This window comes from Scophthalmus maximus, chromosome 14 (assembly GCF_022379125.1).
Source record: "Scophthalmus maximus strain ysfricsl-2021 chromosome 14, ASM2237912v1, whole genome shotgun sequence".
NCBI lineage: Eukaryota > Metazoa > Chordata > Actinopteri > Pleuronectiformes > Scophthalmidae > Scophthalmus > Scophthalmus maximus.
In genome coordinates, this window is record NC_061528.1 from 6,545,265 (window position 1) to 6,570,118 (window position 24,854).

The 24,854-nt window shown below is 50.0% G+C and overlaps 1 protein-coding gene across 4 annotated transcripts in view; it reads left to right on the top strand.

Annotated features, from left to right (window-relative positions):
• The window catches only part of bcor (BCL6 corepressor), a 34,084-nt gene extending 11,539 nt beyond the window's left edge, over positions 1-22,545 (top strand). For 3 of the 4 annotated variants that reach the window (XM_035651030.2, XM_035651029.2, XM_035651032.2), the window contains 12 exons: positions 185-3,358; positions 4,787-4,843; positions 5,367-5,526; positions 6,797-7,138; positions 8,245-8,529; positions 9,883-10,196; positions 11,382-11,666; positions 17,905-18,071; positions 18,593-18,738; positions 20,820-20,897; positions 21,079-21,232; positions 21,334-22,545. In XM_035651030.2, coding sequence (XP_035506923.2) covers positions 185-3,358; positions 4,787-4,843; positions 5,367-5,526; positions 6,797-7,138; positions 8,245-8,529; positions 9,883-10,196; positions 11,382-11,666; positions 17,905-18,071; positions 18,593-18,738; positions 20,820-20,897; positions 21,079-21,232; positions 21,334-21,664 — 5,493 coding nt within the window. In that variant the 3' untranslated portion in view covers positions 21,665-22,545. The remainder of the gene's footprint in view (positions 1-184; positions 3,359-4,786; positions 4,844-5,366; positions 5,527-6,796; positions 7,139-8,244; positions 8,530-9,882; positions 10,197-11,381; positions 11,667-17,904; positions 18,072-18,592; positions 18,739-20,819; positions 20,898-21,078; positions 21,233-21,333) is intronic. The other variant, XM_047337509.1, reaches the window with a different exon arrangement.
• The last annotated feature ends 2,309 nt before the right edge of the window (positions 22,546-24,854 follow it).

Below are 24,854 nucleotides of genomic sequence, written 5' to 3' on the forward strand. Positions count from 1 at the left end.
GTTATCTGGAAATAAACACGTTGTCTGTTTCACTATGCGCATGAACGTATGTAATCTAGAACAATTAAGTGGGATAGTTCATGTTTTTAATTTGAATGTTTTGGATTTAGAATTTTGCTCCGAAGGATTTGATATCTTTGATGATTTTCACATTTACTTCTCTTGTATCCCTCTTTTGCTGCAGGTGGATGCGAGGTTGACACCCCTGGCAGCAATGGGGCTTGACCGAGGCGCTCTGATGCATGATGGCCTTCGTCTCCATGGTGGGGTTGTATACCCAGGGATCAGAGCACTACCAGCTGACAAGAGCAGAGAGACGCCCGGTCTCCCCCTCACTTATAACAGGGATGGCCTCCCAGAGCTCATCTACAAGCCTGATGGCCCTCTGGACAGTCGTAAGCCCAATAATGGATACCTGGGCCTCTACAAGGGCACCCATCCAGGTCACCACAAGCCTGTGCTGGTTCCTGGAGCTGAAGGTCTAGGCTTGGAACGCAGAGTGGTGCCTGGAGACAAAGCATCTGAGCTGGGCTTGGCTGGTGGCAGCTACCTGCGCCTGCCATGGCTCAGCCCCTACCCTGAAGCAAGCATGTATCCCTTCATGGACACATCCAAGTATGCGGCTCTAAACATGTACAAAGCCTCCTTGCTCAGCCAGCCCAACCCCTATCTTCCCCAGCACCTGGCCTACTCTATGTGTGCAGCTCAGGGGGGTAACCCTGCTGCAGCGTCTGCTGCAGAGAGGCTATACTATATGCCACCTTATCCTCCCTCTCCCATCTCTTCTCCAATGGTGGCGCCCCCCATGAGGATTCCTACAGTTACAGTGGCTCCCACATCACTGGTACACTGCCAAGACAAAGGGCTTGGTGTTCCACCTTCATTTGCACAGCAACTTCACCAACCTTCCCCTCATTCTCAGCACCATCAGGCTGCTTTAGACAGGGACCGGTCCCCAAGCAGGAGCAGTCGCCCAAGCAGACCTCCCTCTCGGAAGGGCTCAAGCAACAACAATAACAGCAGTACTTCTAGCACTAGTGGCACCAATGGTGGGAATAATAATAGTCTGCCTACTGATTCTTCTTCTCATGCATCCTCTCGCCTTCCCCAGCCTCCCCATTCCCCTGCTCTCAATGACAGTTCACAAGACATACAAAGACCAGTTGCTAGGATCGGACAACCACCCACCTCCTCCACTTCTTCAGTATCTTCTTCATCCTCAACCACGCAGTCCATTCCTCATCCATTCTCTGTGAGCAGCATGGCATCAGAGCAGCCCTCTCCTGCCCGGCCCAGCCCCCACAAGTCCAGGCAGAGAGATGGTGCATCTGAGCACAGAAGTTTAGGGGTTGAAAGGAGACCCAGCAGGTCGCCCTCCAAGCCTAATTTTGAGAGGCCAGCTCACCAACCCCAAGCAACCAAAGACTCGGCTGAGAAGCCCTTAGATTTGTCTGGAAGAATACTTGAGTTTGGACTGCCTCACAATGGATTCCCAGTTAAGATGGACACTATGGCATCGAGTGCACGTTATGGACTACCCCCTAGCCGAGAGCTCCTTAAGGAAAACCTGTCCCTCTCTCCCTCCTCCCATCCTCACTCTGTGGTCAGCAGCACTTCTTCAAAGGTCTCAGAGAGGCCAGAGATGATCAGCACTTTACACTCCTCCTGGGTTGTACCTAGCCCTTCTCCTTCCCATACGCAGCACACCCCAGGCCTGCCCTCCTCTCCAAGGCCTAACGCAGACCTGGGCCTTTCACAAGCCAAAGGCTCCTCACCCTCCGTCATCAAACACAAGGGTCTGGAGAGAGTTCACCCTCAGCAACGTAGCTCATCCTGTCCAAGGACTGTGGAGCCCAACCATAACGTTTCCTCCACTCAACACTCTGGCTCTTCTCTGGTCAGTTCAAGGGCTCTTTCTCCCAAACCTAATGGTGAGTGGGTCAAACATAGCCCCAGCCAATCAGAACATCCATCAGTTGGGTGCCACCACAGAGAGGGAACAGAGAAGTCCTCCCTGACCACTAAGAGAGGTGAAACAACTCCAGAGGTGCAATCATACAAGAGGCCCTGTGTAGAGAATGGTCACCCCTCCGGCCACCTTTACCTCCCTCAAAATGACGCTTATCTGAACCACAGTTTGGCTTATGCCAATAGATACCTGCACTACCCCATCCCTGATGGCATGGCACTTCACTCCCTGCCAATTACAGGGAAAGGCCCAGTCTACCCTCATCCAGTACTGCTTGGCAGCAACAGCCTCTACCCAACCCACCTGGCAGCAAAACACCCTTTACCGTACCACAACCTCCCAGCTGGTCCAGGAGGGGAGTACCTCACTTATAACTCACAGGAGATGGCCCATCCCCTGATGCAGACTCACTCAGAAAATAAGCTGCCAGAAAGGGGAGATTCAAGTTTGAAGCCTCGGGGACAGGAAAAATCACGGGGGGCTGTTGAGGAATGTGTTGGCCACAGAGATCACAATATTGGGAAAGAGACTGGTGAAGGAAGCCAAATAAAGCCTGGAAGAGATTCAGGAGCACAAGGACAGGTTGGCAGCCAAAGCAAAGCTCCTTCTTCCTCTTTAACATCCAGAGAAAAGATTGTATGCATTGACCTTGTACACTCTGACACAGATATTGAGTCTACCCCAACAGTCCACAAACAGCCTTCCGGTGAGACCAGCACCAAGGTTAACCAAAATGAATGTTGTCATAGTAACCAAAATCTAACAAAGACTGACTATGAGCCTAAACACCAACACCACCTTTCACATCCTTATCAAATCCACTCTGGACAGAGCCCCACCCTGAAGCCCAACTACAGTGACAGACAGCCAGAACCTCCCTTTGGGAAAGCAAAGGTTCTTCAGGACACAGGCTGTCCAGGGGTGACATCTAGCACATCCCTGACTTCCCCGAGTCAGATTGATCATTCAGAGGAGAGCCTGGGGGAACGGAGTCCCAGCCCAGACCCTGGAGACCAGGACCAGAGCACCTTGCGCTGTGCTCGTACTTCTGGGGAGCGCAGCTCTGGTAAGGACAAAGGGGACAGGGACCGCCGAGCTCTCTTCATCACTCAGCACTGCACAGATGTGGTGACGGAGTCGGACCAGGAAAAAATGTGCGAGAGGGAGACTGAAAGGGAAGACAGTATTGTTGACCTCGGAGAGTCCCAAGGAGAAGGGGATGAGGAGGACGAAGACGGTAACCAGACTTCATCTAAAGGGTCTCGTAGATCCAGTCTGGCCAAGAGGATTGCTAACTCCACAGGCTACGTTGGCGACCGCTTTAAATGTGTCACCACTGAGCTGTATGCTGACTCCAGCAAGCTGAGCCGTGAACAGAGAGCTTTGCAGGTAAGGCTATTAACACTGCTGGCTGTATATACAGTACAGGATATATTGGGCTCAAGGGGTGGTGGGCTGCAGAGGGGTCAGTATGACCAACGGTTCTTATGAGCAGACATTTCCAACATACTTTTGAGTTCTAACATCCACGCAGGAATAAACCCCCAAAGGGCCACTGTCTTTATTCCCTTGCTGCAATATTCAGAACTGCCTGTGGAACAAACCCTGCATGAAATTGGCATACTCTGCATTTACAAACTAAGCACCAACAATATAAGTGCTGTCATGCTACTGTCCTGGCCATAGGCTTGACCTTCCCCTTAATTTATCATTGTCTCAGTGAGCTGGTGCGAGGCTAGTTGAGGCTCTCTATCAGGAAGGACAGTTCAAAGGTTAACCAGGGCTGCCATCACCGTATGGTGATTAGTGAGCAGTCATTTTAAAGGTTATTTCTGTGCGTGCGTGTTTGTGTGTCCGTACGTGCTTGTCCTTGTGTGACTGCCTTGGGGCTAAAGCATGTTAGTGCTGACTGTGCTATAGAGCCATACACTGTAGTTTCAGAGCATGACTGTGGCAGCCTCACAGTTCACACTGCCTTTGGCTATGCTTAACCCCAAGGTTAGGGGCAGTGGAGGGCTTGCTGTGTGCTTAAAAACCAGCAGCTGCCCTCTTTGGGGTTCCTCTTAGGCTTTCTGCATGCCCCCGTACGCCAGTTGCTATCCTCCCCCAACCCTCCTCCCCCTGATGGCCTATGCTGCCCTGCCTGGTTGCTGTCCAAGGTCATCATTTTCTCCTCACCCCACTGGCTAAAAGACCCTCTCTGCTAACACACATTACTCTACATCTATAAATGCACAACAACAGTGACGTCCCCTACACCAGGCCATCACCTGCCATTCAAATTCACACACTGAGCTATTTGTTTTATACTGTTACCATCGGTTCTTTGTGCTCAAAGTTCAGCATAGAAACACAAACAAACCCTACGTCATATTATTCACTGGCTCAGAGGCAGATATGTTAATAGGTTGAACATGTCTGTCTATGTTGTGAACGCACCCTAGAAAACTGTGGTTTTGTCTGTGTCATGCTTGTCAATGCACAGCTGCAACACAAAGCTATCAAATGCTCTATTTCGGGACATGTAAAAAATTTTTTACAGCTAAGTTCGCTTCATCAATCGTGCTAAAAAATGAACATATTGTTTTTTATTTTAATTTGCAAATTTGTCATTCATGCATTTTTAGAAAAGTATTTGATGGTTTTGATGCAGTGTTAATTGACCTGTTGAGTCACTTTCATTTGATTGTGTTATTTTGTGGGATTGTAGCTGCCTATTGTGTGTAAAGAAACATGTGGAGAAACATAACAAAAATTCATTAAAAAAAGATGAAATGATGGACAGATATATTGAGCCCCCCCATTCTAATTGCTTAGATGGAAGTCATATCACGAGAGGGGAGTAATATAAGTCAACCTGCAGCTAACTGGGAGGTCAGTTCTTTACATTTCTTATCACATCTGCCTCTGATGGGCTCTGTCTCCTTTGTACTCTGTATCGCTGCACACTTCTTTTTTCCCCACTCCCTTCTTTCCTCTTTTTCATCTCCTCTCTCTGCCTCAGGGCTTAGATGTATATGTTTCCTAGCCATGTTTATGTTTCAGGAAGGGAGATGCCAGGACCTAAGCCCCAGAGCGCATGGACTCACAGTGGCTGCAGTAGTCTAACCTGTGTCTTGATGCCATGCTTGTGATTTATCTGTCTACCTTTTTTTTTTTTTTGTCCTGTGTGCGTTTGTGTGTGTGGGTTTAATTTCTTTGGCATTTTTCTTTGATTTTGAGACAATGTGATTTCTGATGCAATTTTTGCTTCTGTAGCTGTTGAGGCCAGATTGAGGCTTAGAGAGGTGTGTGTGTGCGTGCGTGTGTGTGCGCGCGTGTGTGTGTGCGGCGTGGGCAGACGATGAGTGGTTTTCATGGGTTTTCTCTGCATTTGTGTGTGTGTGTGTGCGCACAGCGGGCAATGATGCGGTTCTCGGAGCTGGAGCTGAAGGAGAAGGAGGGCGGCGGTGTGTGTGTGTCTGCCTCAGCAGCAGGACGGGAGCTGGCAGACGGCCAGCGCAGAGAGCGAGCGCTGGAACACTGCCAGCACACCACCAGGCAGGGAGAGAGGGAGGGTGAGTAACCCAGCACCACACACACACACACACACACACACACACACACACACACACACACACACACACACACACACACACACACACACACACACACACACACACACACACACACACACACACACACACACACACACACACACACACACACACACACACACACACACACACACACACACACACACCGCAAATGAACACTCAGAAAGGGACACACACAAACAATAGGTGCGTGTACTCAACTCACATGCACTTGCAGCAAATGCTTAGGCAAGACCGGGTCACTCTAAAAAAAGACACACTTCCACGCACAGACTTAAAACGCACGCACGCACACACACACACACACACGCAGACACTCTTACACGAGCTCGGCGGCGCAAAAACGAACGAACGAACGAGCGAGCGACGAGACAGACAGAGGGGAAGTTTTATTTTTCAAGAAGCCTTTTGTGCTTATCTGCGCCGAGAGACGACCGAGGGGGAGAGCGAGAAGAGAAGGAGGGGCAGAGATTGCGTGAGATGAGAGACAGAGAGAGAGAGAGAGAGAGAGAGAGAGAGAGAGAGAGAGAGAGAGAGAGAGAGAGAGAGAGAGAGAGAGAGAGAGAGAAGGGGGGGTTTAGTGGGTGAAAGCGGATGGGAGAGCGCAACGGAAAGAGAGCGAGAGGGAGGAAGGGGAGGAGGAGGGGGGTTAGTTACGTTGGCTGGGAGCCCAGCTGTGTGTTGGAGCGAGGCCGCGGCTGACGTGTGAGCCTAATTATGGCATGGAGAGAGACAGAGCGAGAGAGGGAGTGGGGGGGGGGGGGGAAGGGGGGTAGAGTCACGCTCTGTGTGAGAAGGGCGTGGTGCGGTCATGCCTTGGGGGAGGACAGAGAAGGGGGGGGGGGGGGGGGGGGGGGGGGGGGGGGGGGGGGCGATGGGAGTTGCCGTGCGCAGTGAGTGCGCAGGATGTTTTTCTTGCCTCTCCTCGCTGGAAGTGCGAGCGGTTGCGCTGAACTGTCAGGCGGCTGGCTCCGCTCACATCAGATTAAAAAGTCTTTACCCCATCAAAGTTTTACTGCCTGTCTTTAAAACAGAATAAAAGCTGGCTGGTGTTTAACTGGCATTCTCCCTCTGTCAATCCCCCACCCTGTCTCACCCCCCACCCTCTTTTTTTTTTTCCTTCTCCGCTCTCTTTCTGTCCGTCTACATACTGTCCCCATGTGTCTGTCTCCATTTCCCCCCCCCCCCCCCCCCCCCCCCTTTTCCATCTGTTTGTCTCTGCTCTCCTCAGATGTCCGGCCGGCGTACACTAATAACAGAGTTCCAGTCCTCCAGAGGTGTGGGGGCCCGAGGGAGCCTTGGTCCCCAGGGCAGGGGGCCAGAGACGGGGCCAGAGGTGCCTGCCACGGAGGGCTAAATGACGGAACGAGGAAGGTGTTCAGAGAGTCAGAAGACGGTTATTGCATGCCCCCCACTTTGACTCCGGCGAGAGGGTACGCCGAGGAGAGAGCCTGCCTTGGCTTTGGCGCCGCCAGGAAGCGTCCACTCTACATCAAGGCCGAGCAGGAGGACTCGGAGAGGGAGGACGCGGAGCGGCTGTTCCACGCAGAGAAAAGACCCAAAATTTCTGCAGGTGAGAATTTCTCTCAAATGCCACCTCAACAACGGCTTTCCATGCGCTCTAATTCTGCCCACTTTCTTATCCCTTCATCTTCTGCGGCGCTGAGCGCGGCCTCATCCCTTGTTCCTTCTTTCTATTCCCTTTGATGCTTACTCCCTCCCAATTAATTCCACCTTAAACCCCGCTCCGTCACAACCCCTGCACCCCCCCCCCCCCCCCCCCCCCCCCCGGTCTCCGTCCCATCTTTCGCTCTGTGTGGCAGCCAGCTCAGAGAAGTGTTTAATCCTGCCTTTGAGCGCTGTGCAAGAGAGAAGCGAGGAAGAGGGGACAGCCATTCTCTCTCTCTCCTTTCAGCTCCGCTGTTCCTCCGCCGTGCTTACCCACCCTCTTCAAAGCTGCTCTTTTCTTCTCTTTTCATCTACTTTTCTTTTTTCCCTCATCTGTTTGGGTTTCCTTTTTTTTTTCCTTTTTTTTTTTCTTCTTCTCTCTGGCATGCAGTATTGCGCTGGCTCTCCCTGGCACTGGCAGACAAAGTCAAATACCCGTCCCCCCGTGAATTTCAGGGGGGAGAACTCTCCCTCTGCTTCTCCAGTCTTCATTGCTTTGTTTCTCTGCCCGATTCTTGACTTCTCTCCCCTTTTACTCCCCAATCTGTTTGTTTCACATCCCGCTCCCTGCTTCGTGTGTGTGTGTGTGTGTGTGTGTGTGTGTGTGTGTGTGTGTGTGTGTGTGTGTGTGTGTGTGTGTGTGTGTGTGTGTGTGTGTGTGTGTGTGTGTGTGTGTGTGTGTGTGTGTGTGTGTGTGTGTGTGTGTGTGTGTGTGTGTGTGTGTGTGTGTGTGTGTGGTTAAATGCAATGCGTAGAGGGGGTTTTAAAAGCCATAAGAATGTAGTGATTTATGCCCTTTGTTCTTTGTGCTCAGTTGTATGTATATACAGTATTGTGTAGTTTTGTGTGTTGCAGAAGGTGAGTAGTATTTTTGAGAGGGTGAAAACCTTGAATGTTGTGTTATAAGCTTGGCCACAGTGCATTTTAAAAAAATTTCCAAACGGCAAACATATTCTAGGGCGACTTAACTATGTATGAGAAACAACATCAACTCTGTTCTCTGGTCTGCAGATGAGCGTGAACAGGCCAGTCCCGACGAGGATGACGACGACGAGGTGCGCAAGCTTAAGGTCTGCATTGAGCTGAAGGGCCTGAGACTCAGCAAGCCCGCCACCGGCGCAGTTTCCCCCGATGGGTTCCAAATCAAACAGGAGAGGCCGTGGCCCCAGCCCCGATTGGTCGCCCAGGCCCAGAGCCCGCGGGATCGCAAGATCAGGGCCGGTGAGCCAGACGAGCGAGCCGCAGCGCAGCGAGCTGAGATCAACAGGAAATGGGGCTGCGAGAAGCTACTTAATGGTAAGAATGAGCCGCCAGCCGTGCAAACCGCTTCTGTATATCTGAGTTCAGTTAGGGTAACGGAAATCTATCTTTGGCTCACGTTTCACTTTCTTGTTGAGCATTGTGTCTTTAGGGGATTTCCTGGGAGCCTGTGGGGAGGGGGGTAGAGGAAATGAGGTAGGGGATACTTCCTCCTGCCAGGGGAAAGGGGCTGGGAAATCAGAAAACGGGACCAGGGTAGTCCCCCACCCACGCCCCCACCCCCCACAGTGGTTTTGGCCTTTTTGTTAGCTGGTCTACAGTGGGCTCTATGGTGAGAACGCTGAAAGCGCGAATGAGGGAAGTGGCTGATGGAGATATGCGTGGGCAGGCGTGACTAATGTGTGATCAATGATTTTTTTCTTCTGTGTGTGCGTGCGTGCATGCGCGTATTGGGGGGTAACTTATTAAAACGGGGCTTTCCCTTATTCATGTGCCCAAACTGAGGCACAGACGAGACGAGGAGGAGGGAATAAAGGGGCAGGAGGGAGATTAAAAAGGAAGTGAATAAAGCATGGGAGATTTTGGTTTTATGTTTCCTGCAGAAACCTCAGGCCTTGATTGGCTACATTTTTTTTCTCCCTTTTGTAGATAACATCACCCTGGCAACAGCCATGTTGTTACAATGAATGTGGATATTTCATTGTGTGACTGTCAGGGCTGTGGTCCTTCTTTTTTCCTCCATCTCTTTGTCAGGATTCCACCAATGTGATGGTCAAACACACGGATCTCTGTGAAGAATCATGTAAAATTTCCCAACGGCTTTTACATTGGAATAGTGCTCGGATTTAAGCATCAGCAAGACGTATAATTCCGCTCTCCGCTTAATTCGTTCCCACCCTGTGAACGATTTTAGAGGTTGTGTCGACCACACTCCTGTGTCGTTAGAAATGCATTGATACTCACGAGAAAACTGATTTTTTTTTAAGCTGTTAAATTGCGTTTTGACACTCCGGTGTCATGGGCAGGTTTTTATTTTTCATATAAATGTCCACGGTGAGGCCACATTTGTTTTAGGAGATTACCCATAGCAGCGTCCTTGCGGCACTGAATAAGTGCACACTAATTCACTACAGGGGTGTCTGTGTGAGCCTGTGTTGTGCATGCGAGTGTGTTTTTATTTATTTTTTAATTTATTTTTTCCTGAGCGAGCAGGCATGCTGTGCTCCCAGACAGCTCTGTGTGCTCATTAATAAACCAACAGAGGGTGAGAGATGGCCTTGTAATACCTTCCCATCCTCCCGTTCCACTGAGCTCTCTCACTATCCGTCGCTCACTCTCTCTCTTTCTCTCTCTCTCTCTCTCTCTCTCCTTCCTCTCCTCCTGCTCCAGGAGTAGCTACTCCTCCCCTTCCCCCCAGCCAGCTGAAGGACAGAGCGTACCCGCTGGACCCCTTCTCAGGTGACCGTGGCCTCAAGGAGCCCAGGAGGGCCCCCCCTTCTCCGGCCCCGGAGCAGTCCATGGGAGGCACCCCTCCCCTCAAGCCTCGTCGCCATAGTGACGCGGACAAACCCAAGGGCAAGCGGCCCTGCAAGACCAAACACACCGGGCAGAGGGAGCGAGAGCGGGAGAAAAGGAAAGACGGCGCTCCCAACAGCCCGGGCCAGCAGTGTGTCCCCGATCTGGGAGCAGCCGAAGACGACAAGGTGAGCGCTGATAGGTTGTCTGGCCGCGATACGGGCATCTGGATGTTTGCAGCAGTGTGTTTCGGTATGCCTGTCGGCGCCTCTGATTATGCAGCTGGGAGAGAGCGAAGGGAGGGAGAGAGGAAGGAAGTATGTTTACAATGTTTAGAGGGCTGCTGGAGCTTTGACCTCCTCCTGCCCTTAGCGACTCCCCGCAGAGCGCCTGCATGCATGTGTGTTTGTCTGTGGCCTTAATTGTCGAACGTGTGTCATCGGCGCTGTTTTGTGTGTAGGTGCGTGCCAGAGCTCTGAGTGTCTGCGTGTTTGGGAGCATTCCTGACATAACAACAAACCCCGGTGCAATTATATATCACACTTGGTGCCGAACGCTGGGCGACACACACACACACACGCACGCACGCAGCGCGCGCACACACTCTCGCGCTCACACAGTGAGGAATGTGGCGGCCACGGCCGAGCGTATGAAGCGCATGAGCTCAAAGAGGGGGAAAAAAATGAGCATGGGGAAAAAATTGAGGGGAAAAAAAAAAGAAGGCTAGTTGTTTTCCGCCCGCGCTGCTCTCCTGCCCTGCTCCTCCTCAGCCTGACAGCTGCTTCAACATGGAATTCCACTGGGGGGGCACGCACGCACGCACGCACGCACACGCACGCACACGTGCTCAGAGGCAGGCAACTCCCTCTCTCGTGTTGCGCTCCGAGAGCTCTGTTGGTTTAGCGGTTAAAGAAAAGTGGCATGCCAGCCGGCAGTGTTTGGGGTGTGAAGAGTTGGTGTGAAAGGAGTGCGTGCGTGCGTGCGTGCGTGCGTGCGAGTGATATTCTGTCTTTCATACACAATCATCATACATAAACACAGATGTTGTAAATGGAAATCCACCTATACAGTGTTTTAAGCTGTTCATAGGTGTCATACAAAAGAGATGGTATCAAAATGTATGTGTGTGTGTGTGTGTGTGTGTGTGTGTGTGTGTGTGTGTGTGTGTGTGTGTGTGTGTGTGTGTGTGTGTGTGTGTGTGTGTGTGTGTGTGTGTGTGTGTGTGTGTGTGTGTGTGTGTGTGTGTGTGTGTGTGTGTGTGTGTCTTGCGACCTCTCTAACCCTCCACACATCCTTCTGTCAGTGTGTGTTGTCCCGTCTGCTATGTGGCAGGGGCTATAACACTCTCCCCCCCCCCCCCTCTCTCTCCTCAGCTGACTGAGCAGCGCTGCGCTCCGAGGAAGAGAGCCGCCTCTCCTAATCATTATCCCTGCTCTCCAGTCAAGCCCTGCTCCCCCGCCGCGCTCTGCCCGCCCTCCCTGCAGCCCCAGGTGAACGGCCGAGCTGGCAGTGTCCCACCAGAGGCAACGGGGCTGCACAGGACACCCCCCGCCGAGCCCCCCACGGTGCGTCCAATCCCGCCAGAGGCTCGCCGGCTGATAGTGAACAAGAACGCCGGGGAGACTCTGCTCCAGAGAGCGGCGCGGCTTGGCTACGAGGTAATAGGAGTCGCCGCTCGTTGTCCTCCCTCCTTATCGCTTTCTCCCTTCACATTTTACACTTGGGGCACGTTGTGTCTTCCAAATCTTCGCTCTCCCTTTTCCTAAATTGAGCTCATTTTCTCCCCCTACTTTGTTCCCGTCTTTGATTCTGGTAGACAGAGCTCGAATTTTTTTCAAAATTGTCTGTCAACATCTGATTCTTCTCTTGCATCTGTCCTTTTCTTCCTCTTTCTGGCTCCCTCTTTCTACTTTTTTTTGGTAGCATTTCCTTCTAATTTCAACCCTTACTCACGCTTTCCTCTCACCACACTCCATCTTTTTTTGCTCCTCTCGCTTGCTACGCTCTCTTTCTCTCTCAGGTTTCCGCTCTCTCCCTCCCCCCTCTTTCCTCTCAGCGCTCTCTTTCTCTTCCTCTCTTTGTGACTCAGATTGTCGTTGGCACCCCTCCTCCTCCTCCTCCTCCTCCTCCTCGCGTGTGCACTCTCTCTCTCACACACACACACACACACACACACACACACACACACACACACACACACACACACACTCCTCCTCCTCACCTCCCCTCCCCTTGCCTCCGCTTCACTCTCACATCTCATTAATTTTCCGTGAGGCGAAGTGTGACACACACACTCACACATGCTGGCGCACACACACACGTGCACATGCGTGCGCAGACAGCATGAGGGATCGGTGGGATCATTATACGCAGACTGATGCTCGCTGCCTCTCTCTAGCATCGGGAGTTTTTTTCCCTCTCTTTGTGTGTAGCTGCCGATCATTCGCTCTTACACCAGATCCTCTCCTTCCCCGCACATACACGAGGAAAAAATGAGACTTGTGTATATTTTACTCTTATCTCTCAACTCCCATTGCTCCGAGAGCTTTTAATTAAATTTGGATGGCCCACTGTGACATTCTCCCCTTTGTTTCTGTTCCTGCGCCTAAACGTTTCTCCTCCCCTGTTGACAGATTCTACAAATTGATTTATTGATCCAAGTGTTTTTAATGTCACTTGAGCTGCAGATTGTCCAGCGTGTCCACTCTCTCTCAGTTGATTTTGACGCTCTGTCTGTGTGAGTGCGTGTCATTTTGCGCACGTGATAATTTTTATCACCAGCAGAGGTATCGTCACAGAACTGTAAATAGGTGTGGGTATCTTTTGTTGCTCATTAACCAGTAGCTTTATAGTAGTGTGTGTGTGTGTGTGTGTGTGTGTGTGTGTGTGTGTGTGTGTGTGTGTGTGTGTGTGTGTGTGTGTGTGTGTGTGTGTGTGTGTGTGTGTGTGTGTGTGTGTGTGTGTGTGTGTGTGTGTGTGTGTGTGTGTGTGTGTGTGTGTGTGTGTGTGTGTGTGTGTGAGATAATGTGTGGGAGTCAGAGAGGGGGAGAGCAAGAGTGTGAATGAGAGGTAAGCACTGGGAGTATAATCGCATTCTAATGGCCCTCTAATGTGCCGTGGTGACTGTGGTTAGCAGTGGCGGCGGCTGTTTTTCCCACTCACACACACACACACACACACACACACACACACACACACACACACACACACACACACACACACACACACACACACACACACACACACACACACACACACACACACACACACACACACACACACACACACACACACACACACACACACACACACACACACACACACACACACACACACACACACACACACACACACACACACACACACACACACACACACACACAGCGCAGCGCAGCAGCAGCAGGGTTCAGTCAGCCGTGCTGGAGAGAAGCTGGCTCGTCTCTCTGATTTATGCGTCTCTCTCGAACGTTTTTTTCCCTCCCTGTCCTTTTTTTTTTTTCTTCTTTTTTTCATTCCCCCTTCGCATTTTTCCCTTTCTGCGCTCCGCGTGTGGAGAGGGAAGAGGGAGGGAGGGAGGGAGGGAGGGAGGAGAAAACCTGAGACTACACAAACAAGGCGCTGACCGCTGCGCAAACAACACCCCCGCCTTCCCCTCCCTCCCTCCCTCTCTGCCCCCCCCCCCTCTCAGGAAGCTCGTCTCTCGCTGCCTGTGTGTGATAAGCCTGGGGCAGACCCGTGGGGCTCCGACACACACACACACACACGCACACACGCACGCAAGCATACAAGGACGTGAACAGAGAGACACACACCAATTTATGCATACCGCCTCTCTCACACACACACACACACACACACACGCATACAAGTCTGTAGATGCACAGAGCGCTTGTCTCACACTGGTGTTTTAGCGCCGCGAGCTCTAGGCTTATCACACACAGGCAGAGAGATATGAGGGCCTGAGAGACAGAGCCGCGCGCACACACACACAAAACAGCGGTCACATGCTGATTACAAGCACACACACAGAAATATGCGCAGAGAAACGCCCGTTATGACCTAAAAAGCACACGCGCAGGCATCCTAAAGTGTTCTCCGCCATATGCCGCACAGAGCGACGACTCTCAGCACTCTGTCGCCACTGTCGCACACCCACGCAGGCCTCAGCACACGCAAATTCGGAATCGTCTCGTGAAAGCCCACGTACACACGCACGCACGCACGCACACACACACACACACGCGCGCACGGAAACACGCACGGAAACACCAGTTGGTTCCCAGTAAGCACATACACAGGCTCTCCTCCGTGTACAGACCTGCACATGCAGGAAGCAGAATCGCCTCATGCACACATGCATGTAATTTAACTTGCGCACTACTCCGTGCTGTTCCCGATGCCGGGCCGACACCGTGCATATTTCATGTTCGTTTAGTTTTGCGATCCGTGCCTCTGCACATGAAAGCCCACTCTCTCTCTTCCTCCCTCCCTCGCTCCTCTTTTATTCTCTCGCTCTCCCCCGTCTGCCTCGCTCTCCGAGCATTTGAAATGGTAATGAGGAGAGATTCTGCGGATGTCTTCATCCCTCTCGTGCCGGGGCTCGGGGCCCCCTCAGCTCTGCCCATTGAAAGCTCCAATAAAGGTGCAATCTGTCATTTATTCTCCTCCCACACATCCCCTTTGATTTTACTCCGTTCATCAACGTATGATCCAAAGAAAGAGAGAAACCCGATTGCGTTTTAAAATCATTCCCCTAAATTGCAGCGATCAGTGGATGTGCTTGTTGAGGTAAAGTAAATCCAACCTGACCTTTTTAAAAATTCAACTTCGGATCTCTGACTTGCAAATTTGCACCTTTGACCAAGAGCAAAGAGTGTTGACAGTGCCAACCTTTGAGGAACCACAGCGTCCAGAGAAGAGGAAGCTGTCAAATTAACCGTATCAACCATCACATTCCATACACACAATAAAGTTCGATAGCTCCACAACAGAAATGCAATGTTGTCTGTAAGGTGAAACTTTGTGGATAATATAAATATGGTACTTTCCTTGAATTTTCACTTATTTTTCAGTTTGATACTGAGCTAGCTAGCTTCTTTACTATCTCTGTCCACACAAGTATTTTAGCTCAGTTTCAGAAGCGATCACCGTCCATATCATTGGCCCTATACAAAAATGGACGTAGCCACCGGTTCCAGAAAATTAAGCCAATGCGGAAGTTCCCCCAAAACCTGTATTCTCTGGAATCACCAGCAGAGGGCGACGCACTGGTTGCCATATAACGAGAAACGACAATTGGTGAAACGTAAGAGAAGAGATGTCTTTTCTCAAGCAGCATTTCCGAAAAACTTTCAGTTGTAGGCGCTCGAAGACTTGGAGGTCAGTGTGGACGGCGGGCGTAATAGTAGCAGTGATGGGTTTTAAAACGAAAACGCAGTAATGTGGATGTAACCTACATCACCAAGCTTTTCAACAACTTGTATTCACAAGTACGTGAATGGATTCCCAGACGCCAGAGTAGTCGGCGGCTGTTTTCCCCCGGTTATCGGTCGAGATTGATTATTTTATAACGAAAACTGGTTTTTAATCTTTGCCATCTAATTTCGTACTTATTTTTTGTGTGTGTCAGTGTGAGTCACTTTATCTGAGATCTGGTGTTGCCCCAGCACAGTCGACAAGAGGCCGGCACACGCACCCACAAACATGTACACGTTTCACTTGTCTGAGCACGCACCAACTTCACTGCGCGGAATATCTGCTTTTAATCTCACAGGGAAAGTCACTCATACACTTCATACGCACACGTACACAGGCGCGCACACACATCTGCTGTATGTGAGGCGCATACAAGGCAGCGCTGCAAGGGGTTAAATGTCTGAGTGATGCATTGATTGCAGGCGAGCGCAGGGAAGCATTCTAGAGAGGGAGATTAGAAGACGGAGGGAAAGAGCAGGCGGGAGGGGAGGGGGGAGCGGTGTCTTATTTTACTGCGGAGGAGTGTGTGTGTGTGTGTGTGCGTGCGTGCGTGTGTGTGTGCGTGTGTCTGGCGGGAAGCCGGGGCTCTCGTGCTAAGCTCCTCGCTCTCTCCCAGCGATATTAAACACGGCTCCGGAGGTTTTAGCGCTACGCCTCCACCACAGCCACACACACATGCACACACAAACTCGTCAGCGCCACAAAAATACCCGTGTGCATGCGCCCGTGCAAGCACGCACACACACACACACACACACACACACACACGCAAGCTGCATATCAACACTCTCCCGTCAGTCTCTCTAACACTTGCTCTCATTCTCTCTCTCTCGCTCACACGCGCTCACATGCGCTCACACACACACACACACACACACACACACACACACACACACACACACACACACACACACACACACACACACACACACACACACACACACACACACACACACACACACACACACACACACACACACACACACACACACACACACACACACACAGCGAGTGGAATCCCCCAGAGGGGAGCTTCAGCACGGCGCTCGTGAATCTCTCGCCAGCAGTCAAACAGAGTGTTGGCAGCGGGTGAAAACCAGTTGGAGCATTGTCCCCCCCCACCCCTTCTCTTTTTTTCTTGCACTTTGTCTTGCTCACACTTGCTCTCTCCCTTTTTTTCCTGCCTTCTACTTCTCCCCTTTTCTTCATTGTCTCTCCCTCGTTCCTGGCTCTGATCCCCCCCCCCCCCCCCCATCGCACTGCCGCTACCATCCACCCTTTCATCTCGCGTTATTATCAGCTTCAGCCCAGAGGACGGCCCCGGCAGATTTCATCCACAGATTCATTTATCTGTCATCTGTTGGGGTGTTGCCTCTCGCTTCGCCCGTCCTTCCGCCCTCTCTAACCCTCCACACATCCTTCTGTCGGTCCGTTTTCTCTCAATTGCCTGCCTCTTCCTCCTTCCACACGCCCGGCGCTGAAAGAGAGAGGTGAGAGGGAGATAAACACATGGACTAGACGCCAGGCAAGAATTAGCATAGAAATGGAAGTTTGCAGTCATTCCCCAGGTTCAGATGAGAAGCTCTCCTCCCCTCGGCACAGAACCGTTAGCACGACAGAGGAGTGTGTCTGACTGTATGAGTCTTGCATACATATTTATGCTCAAGTATATATTAAATTAGGGGTTTTCTGTTAATTTCCGTTGGAAGATCTCCAAATACTCCCATGCAAAGTTGCCTATCCGAAACAGACAAACCCCAAAACAGCGCGGAAACACACGCTGGTTCAGGAAGGTCCCACATCGACACGCTGCTGCGCTGCTCTCTGTCTCTCTGACTCCTCTGTTTAATAGCAGCAGACGCTGCTCCAGTCCAATAAAAACCAGTCTGACTGCTTAGTGCTGGATGCCCAACTGTCACAGCCCGAGACCAGAGAAAAAAACGCTTCCAGCTCTTGAGCGCCTCTATCAAATCTCTTTGTTCCGCTCCCATTATGCTTTGTTCCGAGCCCAGCTATCGTCACTGGCTGCCACGGCGGCAACCAGGCCCCGACCATGGCACACACAGGCACAAACATTCACACTCACTCAGACGTGCGCAAGCAGAAACTGGCAGGCCAAGTACAGTTGAGTCACATGTAGTCTCCTCGGATGAGTTCTGGTGCCAGCATTTGTATTGTGGAGCATTTATGTGCGTGCGTGTGTGTGCGTGCGCGCGTGCGTGTGTTTGTCTGGCACAGGAAAACAGTCAGTTCCTCCTTTTCCTAATTTCTCTCTCAGAGGAACTGTAAAGGGAAGGGCTGTTCGCGTATGTGTCTGCTTCTTCCGACTCGAGCGTTTTGGGCTTGTTCTGCTTTTGTTGTCCGCACACGCACGATCCCTCAGACTAAACCGCTCTCTCCCTCTGCGTCGGCTCCCTTCAGGAGGTGGTGCTGTACTGTCTGGAGAACAGAGTATGCGAGGTGAATCACAGAGACTACGCCGGCTACTGTGCTCTCCACGAGGCCTGCGCCCGCGGCTGGATCAGCATAGTCCAACACCTGCTGGACTACGGGGCCGACATCAACTGCAGTGCACAGGATGGCACCAGGTAAACAAGCGCACTCATCCACACACACACACAGACAATCACAGCATAACCGTGCGTCATGTGCGTTATGCAAACACGACCGTGACTTTTTGTACGTGTCTTAATTTTGCAAGCCAGGGGCTGAGTCCTTAACTAAGTCAAGCTCATGCAGAAAAATACTTCTTTTTTTTTACTTTAAATATCTGCTTGGCAAGAGCTGTGATTTGACAGACTGGCTGCAATTTTAAATGAAAAAGGCCAACTGCTTTCATTGCAGTGTATTAAAATCTACAGTAGGGGGTCTGTTCAAAAAGGCTTCGCAGGGGTCTTGAAGGTGTATTGTGTGGCATATCTGCGACTGTGGTAATATTACAGAACCAAGTTGAGATCATTGCAGTCTCATAAATTGGATGTTACTTTATAACCCACCAGGCCGGAGTTCAGTAGTATAAATATAAGTATACATTGGTAAAAATGGGTCTGGACAAAAACAAAAACAAATAACCCATGCAAATAATGAATGTACATTTGTGTTGGTCCAGACCGATTCACGATGCCGTGGAGAACGACCACCTGGACGTAGTGAGAGTCCTGCTGTCCTATGGCGCTGACCCTACTCTGGCCACGTATTCTGGCCGGGGCCTCCTCAAGATGACCCACAGTGACAGCATGGAGCACTTCCTCACTGGTAAGATCCCAGCTGGCTTGTCAGTCTAGTCATGCACACATGGTTTAGCCAGGAATTTAAAATTACAGAGGTCATGAAGTCCCCCTGTGGACATTTTTCCCAACCTGAATCAGACTGTCTGTGTGATTTCCTGGCTACAAAAAAAAAAGTGACTAGGGACTAGGGGACTTGAGGACTTTTACTTAAAGCAGGGGAAAATTTAAATCACATTAACATCTTAGTACTGCGAAGCAGCGACTGCCCAGCACGCACAAGCATCTTTTAAGGCTGGTTTTGTTGAGTTTGGAAAGGCTTACTAACGACATGCATACAGTTAATTATTTTATTAGTGAGAGCTACAGATGGTACAGAAGTTTCATTTAGAAATTGTAAATTGCACCATAGGATTAACACATTACAATGGGTTCATTTTATGGGGAGACAAAGTTGTTGTTTTTTTAGACATCAGGGCCACCAGAGAGTGCACTTTGCGGTGGGACAAGGGTAAATTATTAAGAAGTTCGGTCAGCAACCCATTTCCCAACTGCCCCAGTCTCGACTCATTCACTGTTTGCTGTTCTTTCTGTGTTCTGACCTTTTGTAAAACTTGTTGGTATGAATCCCTCTCCTCTATATTCCTCAATCCCCGACCTGCCAACCGCCACTAGACATTTCCGGATCTGTCGTCCCATTTCTCCTCTGGATCCCCCGCCCTCACCCCCACCCCTCCCTTGACCACCTGTTAGACGGGGAGTCTCAGCCCGCCAGGGTGCGTGCTGCTGCCTCTGAGCTCCTCTATCTGGTTACTAAGCAACGCCAACTGTGTTTGCTCAGCGTACGTGCGGAAATGGGCTTCGCTCTGGCTGGAGACTCTGCTTTTGTGCGAGCGCGCGTGTCTTTTCACGCCGAGCCTGACGCGGCCCGTTCGGAGGGTTGCGTCTGTCGTTAAAACTGAGACAACGCAGCGAGTCTGCGAGAGGAGGAAACGAAAGCGCGCACATCCTCTGTAACGAGCTGCTTAATATTACATGAACACCTAACTAGGTAGAACAGATTATCCGAGGCTTCGGCGAGAACAGACAGACGCGGGTGAAAGGGAGCGCACGAACGTGGGGAAATGAACAGGTGTAAGTTGACGGTCGGCAGAAGGGTGAACAGGCTTAGCGCGAACGGGAGATTTATACGCAGACAGCTGGAAAGATGGTGTCGAATTTTGAAAAGAGCGTGGATGGATAGATCGATGGCCGCTTGAGTGACAGAGCGGAGAGAGAGAGAGAGAGAGAGAGAGAGAGAGAGAGAGAGAGAGAGAGAGAGAGAGAGAGAGAGAGAGAGAGAGAGAGAGAGAGAGAGAGAGAGAGAGAGAGAGAGAGAGAGAGAGAGAGAGAGAGAGAGAGAGAGAGAGAGAGAGAGAGAGAGAGAGAGAGAGAGAGAGAGAGAGAGAGAGATTGCCCTCCCTCCACCTGGTCCCACTCATCTGGAGGCCGTTAATCCCTCCAAACACACGCCAGACGCCCCACGCCTCAGCACTGGCACAAAGCCCAGCTCTCAGTCTGTGTGTGTGCGTGAGTGCGTGCGCGCGTCTCTGCGCGTGTATTCACGTGTGTGCTGAACACACACTTTGCTCTCGCTGTGTGTGCTTACCCAGCTCCCTCTGCTTGTTTGTTTCCAGCTCGCTCGCTGTGTGTGTGTGTGCGTGCGTGTGTGTGTGCGTGCGCGCGTGTGTGTGTGTGTGCGTGCGTGCGTGCGTGCACTCGGCGACTGTGTGTGGTTCTTGTTTGATTCCTGGCAGCCGTCTGTAGCCCTGCTCTGAACTGAGCCAGCTCTAACCCAGCGGAGACAGTCGCTCTCCTCCCCCGTGGTACGGCCGCTGGCCCCTGACCATCGGCGCCCCTCCTCCTCCCCCAAAACATTTGCTCTGTTTGTTTCTCTTCTCTCTCTCGACACTGCCCCTCCTCTCTCTCCTCCTCTATTTCACTGCGCTCCTATCCGTTTTTCTGCTGTAATCTCCAAGGGCAATTGTACTTGCCCTATTTGCCCCGTTGGCGGTCCCCAGGGATCCAGCTCTTGAATAACAGGAATTCGCTCCTCTCTTCTCTCCATAGATTATTTTGCTGACCTTCAGGGCCGCTCAGATGACGACCCAGGGCTTTACTGGGAATTCTATGGCAGCGCTGTGTGTGGTGAGTAGCGATCAGTGCTGCATTTGCATGATTTCATGCATCTACTTTGCTTTAGGGTGTATTTTAAACCTCGCCGTTGCCATCTAGCTTTAAGACAAACATGTATATACATCCTCGAATCTTCTATGATAATTTGGCTGCTCCCTAAAAATGTTCCATGTGTACCTTCTTTGTATTTCAGAGTCTAGCGAAGACGGCAGGGTCTATGACATCCTGGCAGACCCACCGGGCCCAGAGGACGAGGCTGAGGACGAAAAGAGGGAGGTGTTCGAGTTTGAGTTCTCTGACCGACCTCTGCTGCCGTGCTACAACATCCAGGTGTCCCTCTCCCAAGGGTGAGCTTTGATCTCAGCAGCAGACACGCCTGGTGCGGTTTTTTTTCCCACCTCACCGTCGGCCCTCATTCCTAAACATTGGCTCATTTTTGTCTCCTCAGCCCAAGAAACTGGCTGCTGCTGTCCGACGTGCTTCGCCGGCTGCGGATGTCGGCGCGTGGTTTCCGACAGACCTTCCCCCACATGGAGGTGGTGACGGTGGCGGAGGCAGAGTTTTACCAGCAGGCGTCTCTGTCGCAGCTCTTCTCCTGCCCAGAGGAGCTGGAGGGATTCCACCCGGACAGCAAGGAGCTGTTGGACCTGGTGGAGGACAGCGCCGAGCTGGCCGCCCTGCTGGGCTCCACACTGGAGTTCCTGGACGACCGCTGGGACCACCCAGGGGACAAACTGAAGGACAAAATCAGGGCTGTCGGCAAGCTGGGCTCATCCTGACCCCTGGGGCCACTAAAACCAGGACCTTGATGCTTACTGACTTTAGTTTGCTTGAAAACCAACCAGGGGTTATGACGACATGCCTCAGCCTGACTTTTTTCGCTCCCACGCTTCGGCCCTGCTCCGGACCAGCACTGGTGCACTGTACAGATGGATTGACCTGCTGGCTGCCCGAGCTGCTCAGATATATCCCTCCGTTAACTGAGGATCAATAAATTTGTGGCTATGTAGACTCATAATGGTCTTATTTTTATAAATTAATATATGTTATAAGTGAATAATTATGAATATATATATATCTATATATAGATATATATAGATATATATATCTATATATATATATAAATAGCGAGATTCTTTTCTTTTGGATGTTGCTCACGACTCCTCCGAAAGATTTTGTATGACGAGTGTAGTCGTGTTGTCAGCAAGTGTGTGTGGGCGCACAGCACATTGTTCATGTGTGTAGCTGTACAGGATAGTACTGAGACTGTGCTATTGAATGTGGTATTTGTGTTTATAGGAAGCACATGATCAGTTTTTTTCTCTCTCTCCTCAGACTTTAGCGCTCGCTTGAGCCTCAGGGGCTGTTTTGTTGTATCTTTTCTTTTTCTTTTCAAAATGCTCAGATTTTGCTTCCTGTCCAGTCTGTAATTTAACATGCGAAAACTACAAAAATTGTTTGTATAATAAAAGTTTTAAGATAATGTTGATATTCACCGTTCGGCACAGAGCTTGTATATAACAGGGAGGCGTTACTGCAGTAAAGTAATTTTGGTGTGTTCATTTTTGTTTTAATTTTGTAATTAAAATATCTCATAATTTGTATTTATATTTTACAAAAGAAGTTGCTTTAAAATAAATATACAAACTGCAAGATGAAACGTGTGTTCCGCCCATCATTGTGTCAGTGTTGGTGACTTAAATTGATTTTTTTTTTGTGAAGTTTTGCTGGTTGCTCCGTCAAATTAAAATATTCTTGCCTAGTTATTGCATTCTACTCGTGTACGTCGCCAAGGTGGATCACAAGCAAAACGCAATATTGCCATCTTTTGGAATATTTTTGTACTGAAGGCATCGTTCGATTTATTGCTGCAGCCGACGACTCATGAATCTACCGTTCACTGCCGCCGTGTGGAAAAATACATCTTGCGGCTTGTAGCGCCCTCCAGTGTCTGAAACTGTTACTACACGACGTGCGCTCTTTGCTAAATCCAGCTTTTGTTTTAGGTGTTGATGTTTTTTAAGTATTTTCAAGCGACTTAAAATTGCCATGATCACTCAAAGAAGAAAATCACAATGAAAACATTAAATTATAAGACACATTAAGGGAGTTTGTTTTGTTTGTCTAAATCGGTGCACATTTTCCATCAGGGTAAAGTGGGCTCCATGATAATCACAATATCAGCTGAATAATACTTTCCTTTCTGATTATCACTATCATTTTTTTCATTTTTAAAAATTTCCTGTTGTCAAAACTGCCATAAAAAATTTGCCATTGCAATGCCATGAAAAAATGGACAATGTAAGGTATAGGGAAGTTGGAGAATGTTGACAGAAAGATGACTGCACCTTTTTGTTTTGGTCTTTATTTGGGATTTGTTGACAAACAAAATTGGCCACCATATCTATTAAGACATTTAATCTTTCTGTTCATACAATGCTTACATGGAAAATTGGCCCCAGGTACTGGTTGTTATCTAATGTTCTTTCAAGTTTTAGAAAACAGAAATAAATGTCCATCACAATTCCCCCAAAGTCCAAGTTGATGTCTTGTTTTGTCTGACCCGACAGTTCAAAACCCAAAGATATTCAGCTCACTTAAAAAAAAATCACTCAGGACCGGCCCGTGGCCCCCCCGCGGGTTAATCTGGCACTGGTCTGCATCACGTCCCCGGTATGCTTTCAGTGTGTAGATCCGGCCTTGATCTATGCTCGCATGAATGTGTCCAATCAGATGTGGACTTCAGAGGCCCGTAAAGGACTGCTGCGGAGAAATAACAGCCTCTGCAGCAGAGTATCAGCATGACAATCTGGTCGAGCTTCAACAAAAATGATGACCGAAGTAAAGGCGAAACCCACACAAGGCAGTCAGACTCCAAACTAAATTAACAACGGCCCCTATATCTGCAGAGGAGTGTGCAAAGAGATCCATGGCAGACTGCCAAGAGCTGGGGGGGTTCAGCAGGTCCACAATGGAGCTTTAGAGCGGGACATGGGAGATCCAAGTCCCTTGGGGCATAAATAAACCCCTGGAGGAATCATCTGGACAAAGAGAGGAAGCAGACTGAAGAAGGCTCTGGGAATATCTTGAGACTTTTTAATATAAAAGATTACCAAGAATATGCAACATGATTGTTCATTTTATTGAGATTGCAAAGTTAAGAGACAGAGCTTTATGAAGTGAAGTCTACTGTCTCCAGGCAGAGAGGGGAGTCGGCCCCTTTCATACACCCAAAGGTAAAGGTCACGGGGTGACAAGAGGCCGGCACTGAGCTAATTGAGATGCTGAAAAAGGCTTCATCCTGTCAGACCTCAAGTTCCTCAGCCCAAACACCGGAGTCAGAGAGTCATATCCCGAGGCCGGGAGTGTACAGGACGGTCACTCACCAACACCTCACTTCACCGACGGGCAGGATGTCATTTTAAAGACTCGGCTCTGAACATACGCCTATAATAATAATAATAATAATAAGCTGTAATGGTTTATAAATGGAAGTCATGGAAGTGAAAAAAAAAGACTATAAGTGTCAGTGAGGTGCACATGTTTCACAACACTGCATGGCAATCCCCCCACTCTCCTGTGTCAGGATTTTCCTTCCTAATTATCAATGAAAATGCACTAGAATAGTGGCGAGTAGCCCTGAAAACTGGGCTTTGAGTGTCGCTCTATTTGGTTGTTACTCTGTGGTTAGTGGGAGCTTTTCTGATGAATTAAAGGGTTGTATGACACACCACTGTTTTTCTGCAAAGGTTGGCTCCTCGTGAAACACTAATCGACTCATTAAGCCTTAAATGACTCTCATTAAGACTTGCGAAGACATGCGAAGAACTGGCTTTCAGGGATAATTGGTCGATTACAACTGTTTGCTATACGCCGTTGAAGAAGTGTGAACGCGTCAGTGTGTTGCACTTAGATTCACTTTGCTGTCGCTGGACTTTCATCGTCTTTTCATCTTCTAAGGCAGTTCCT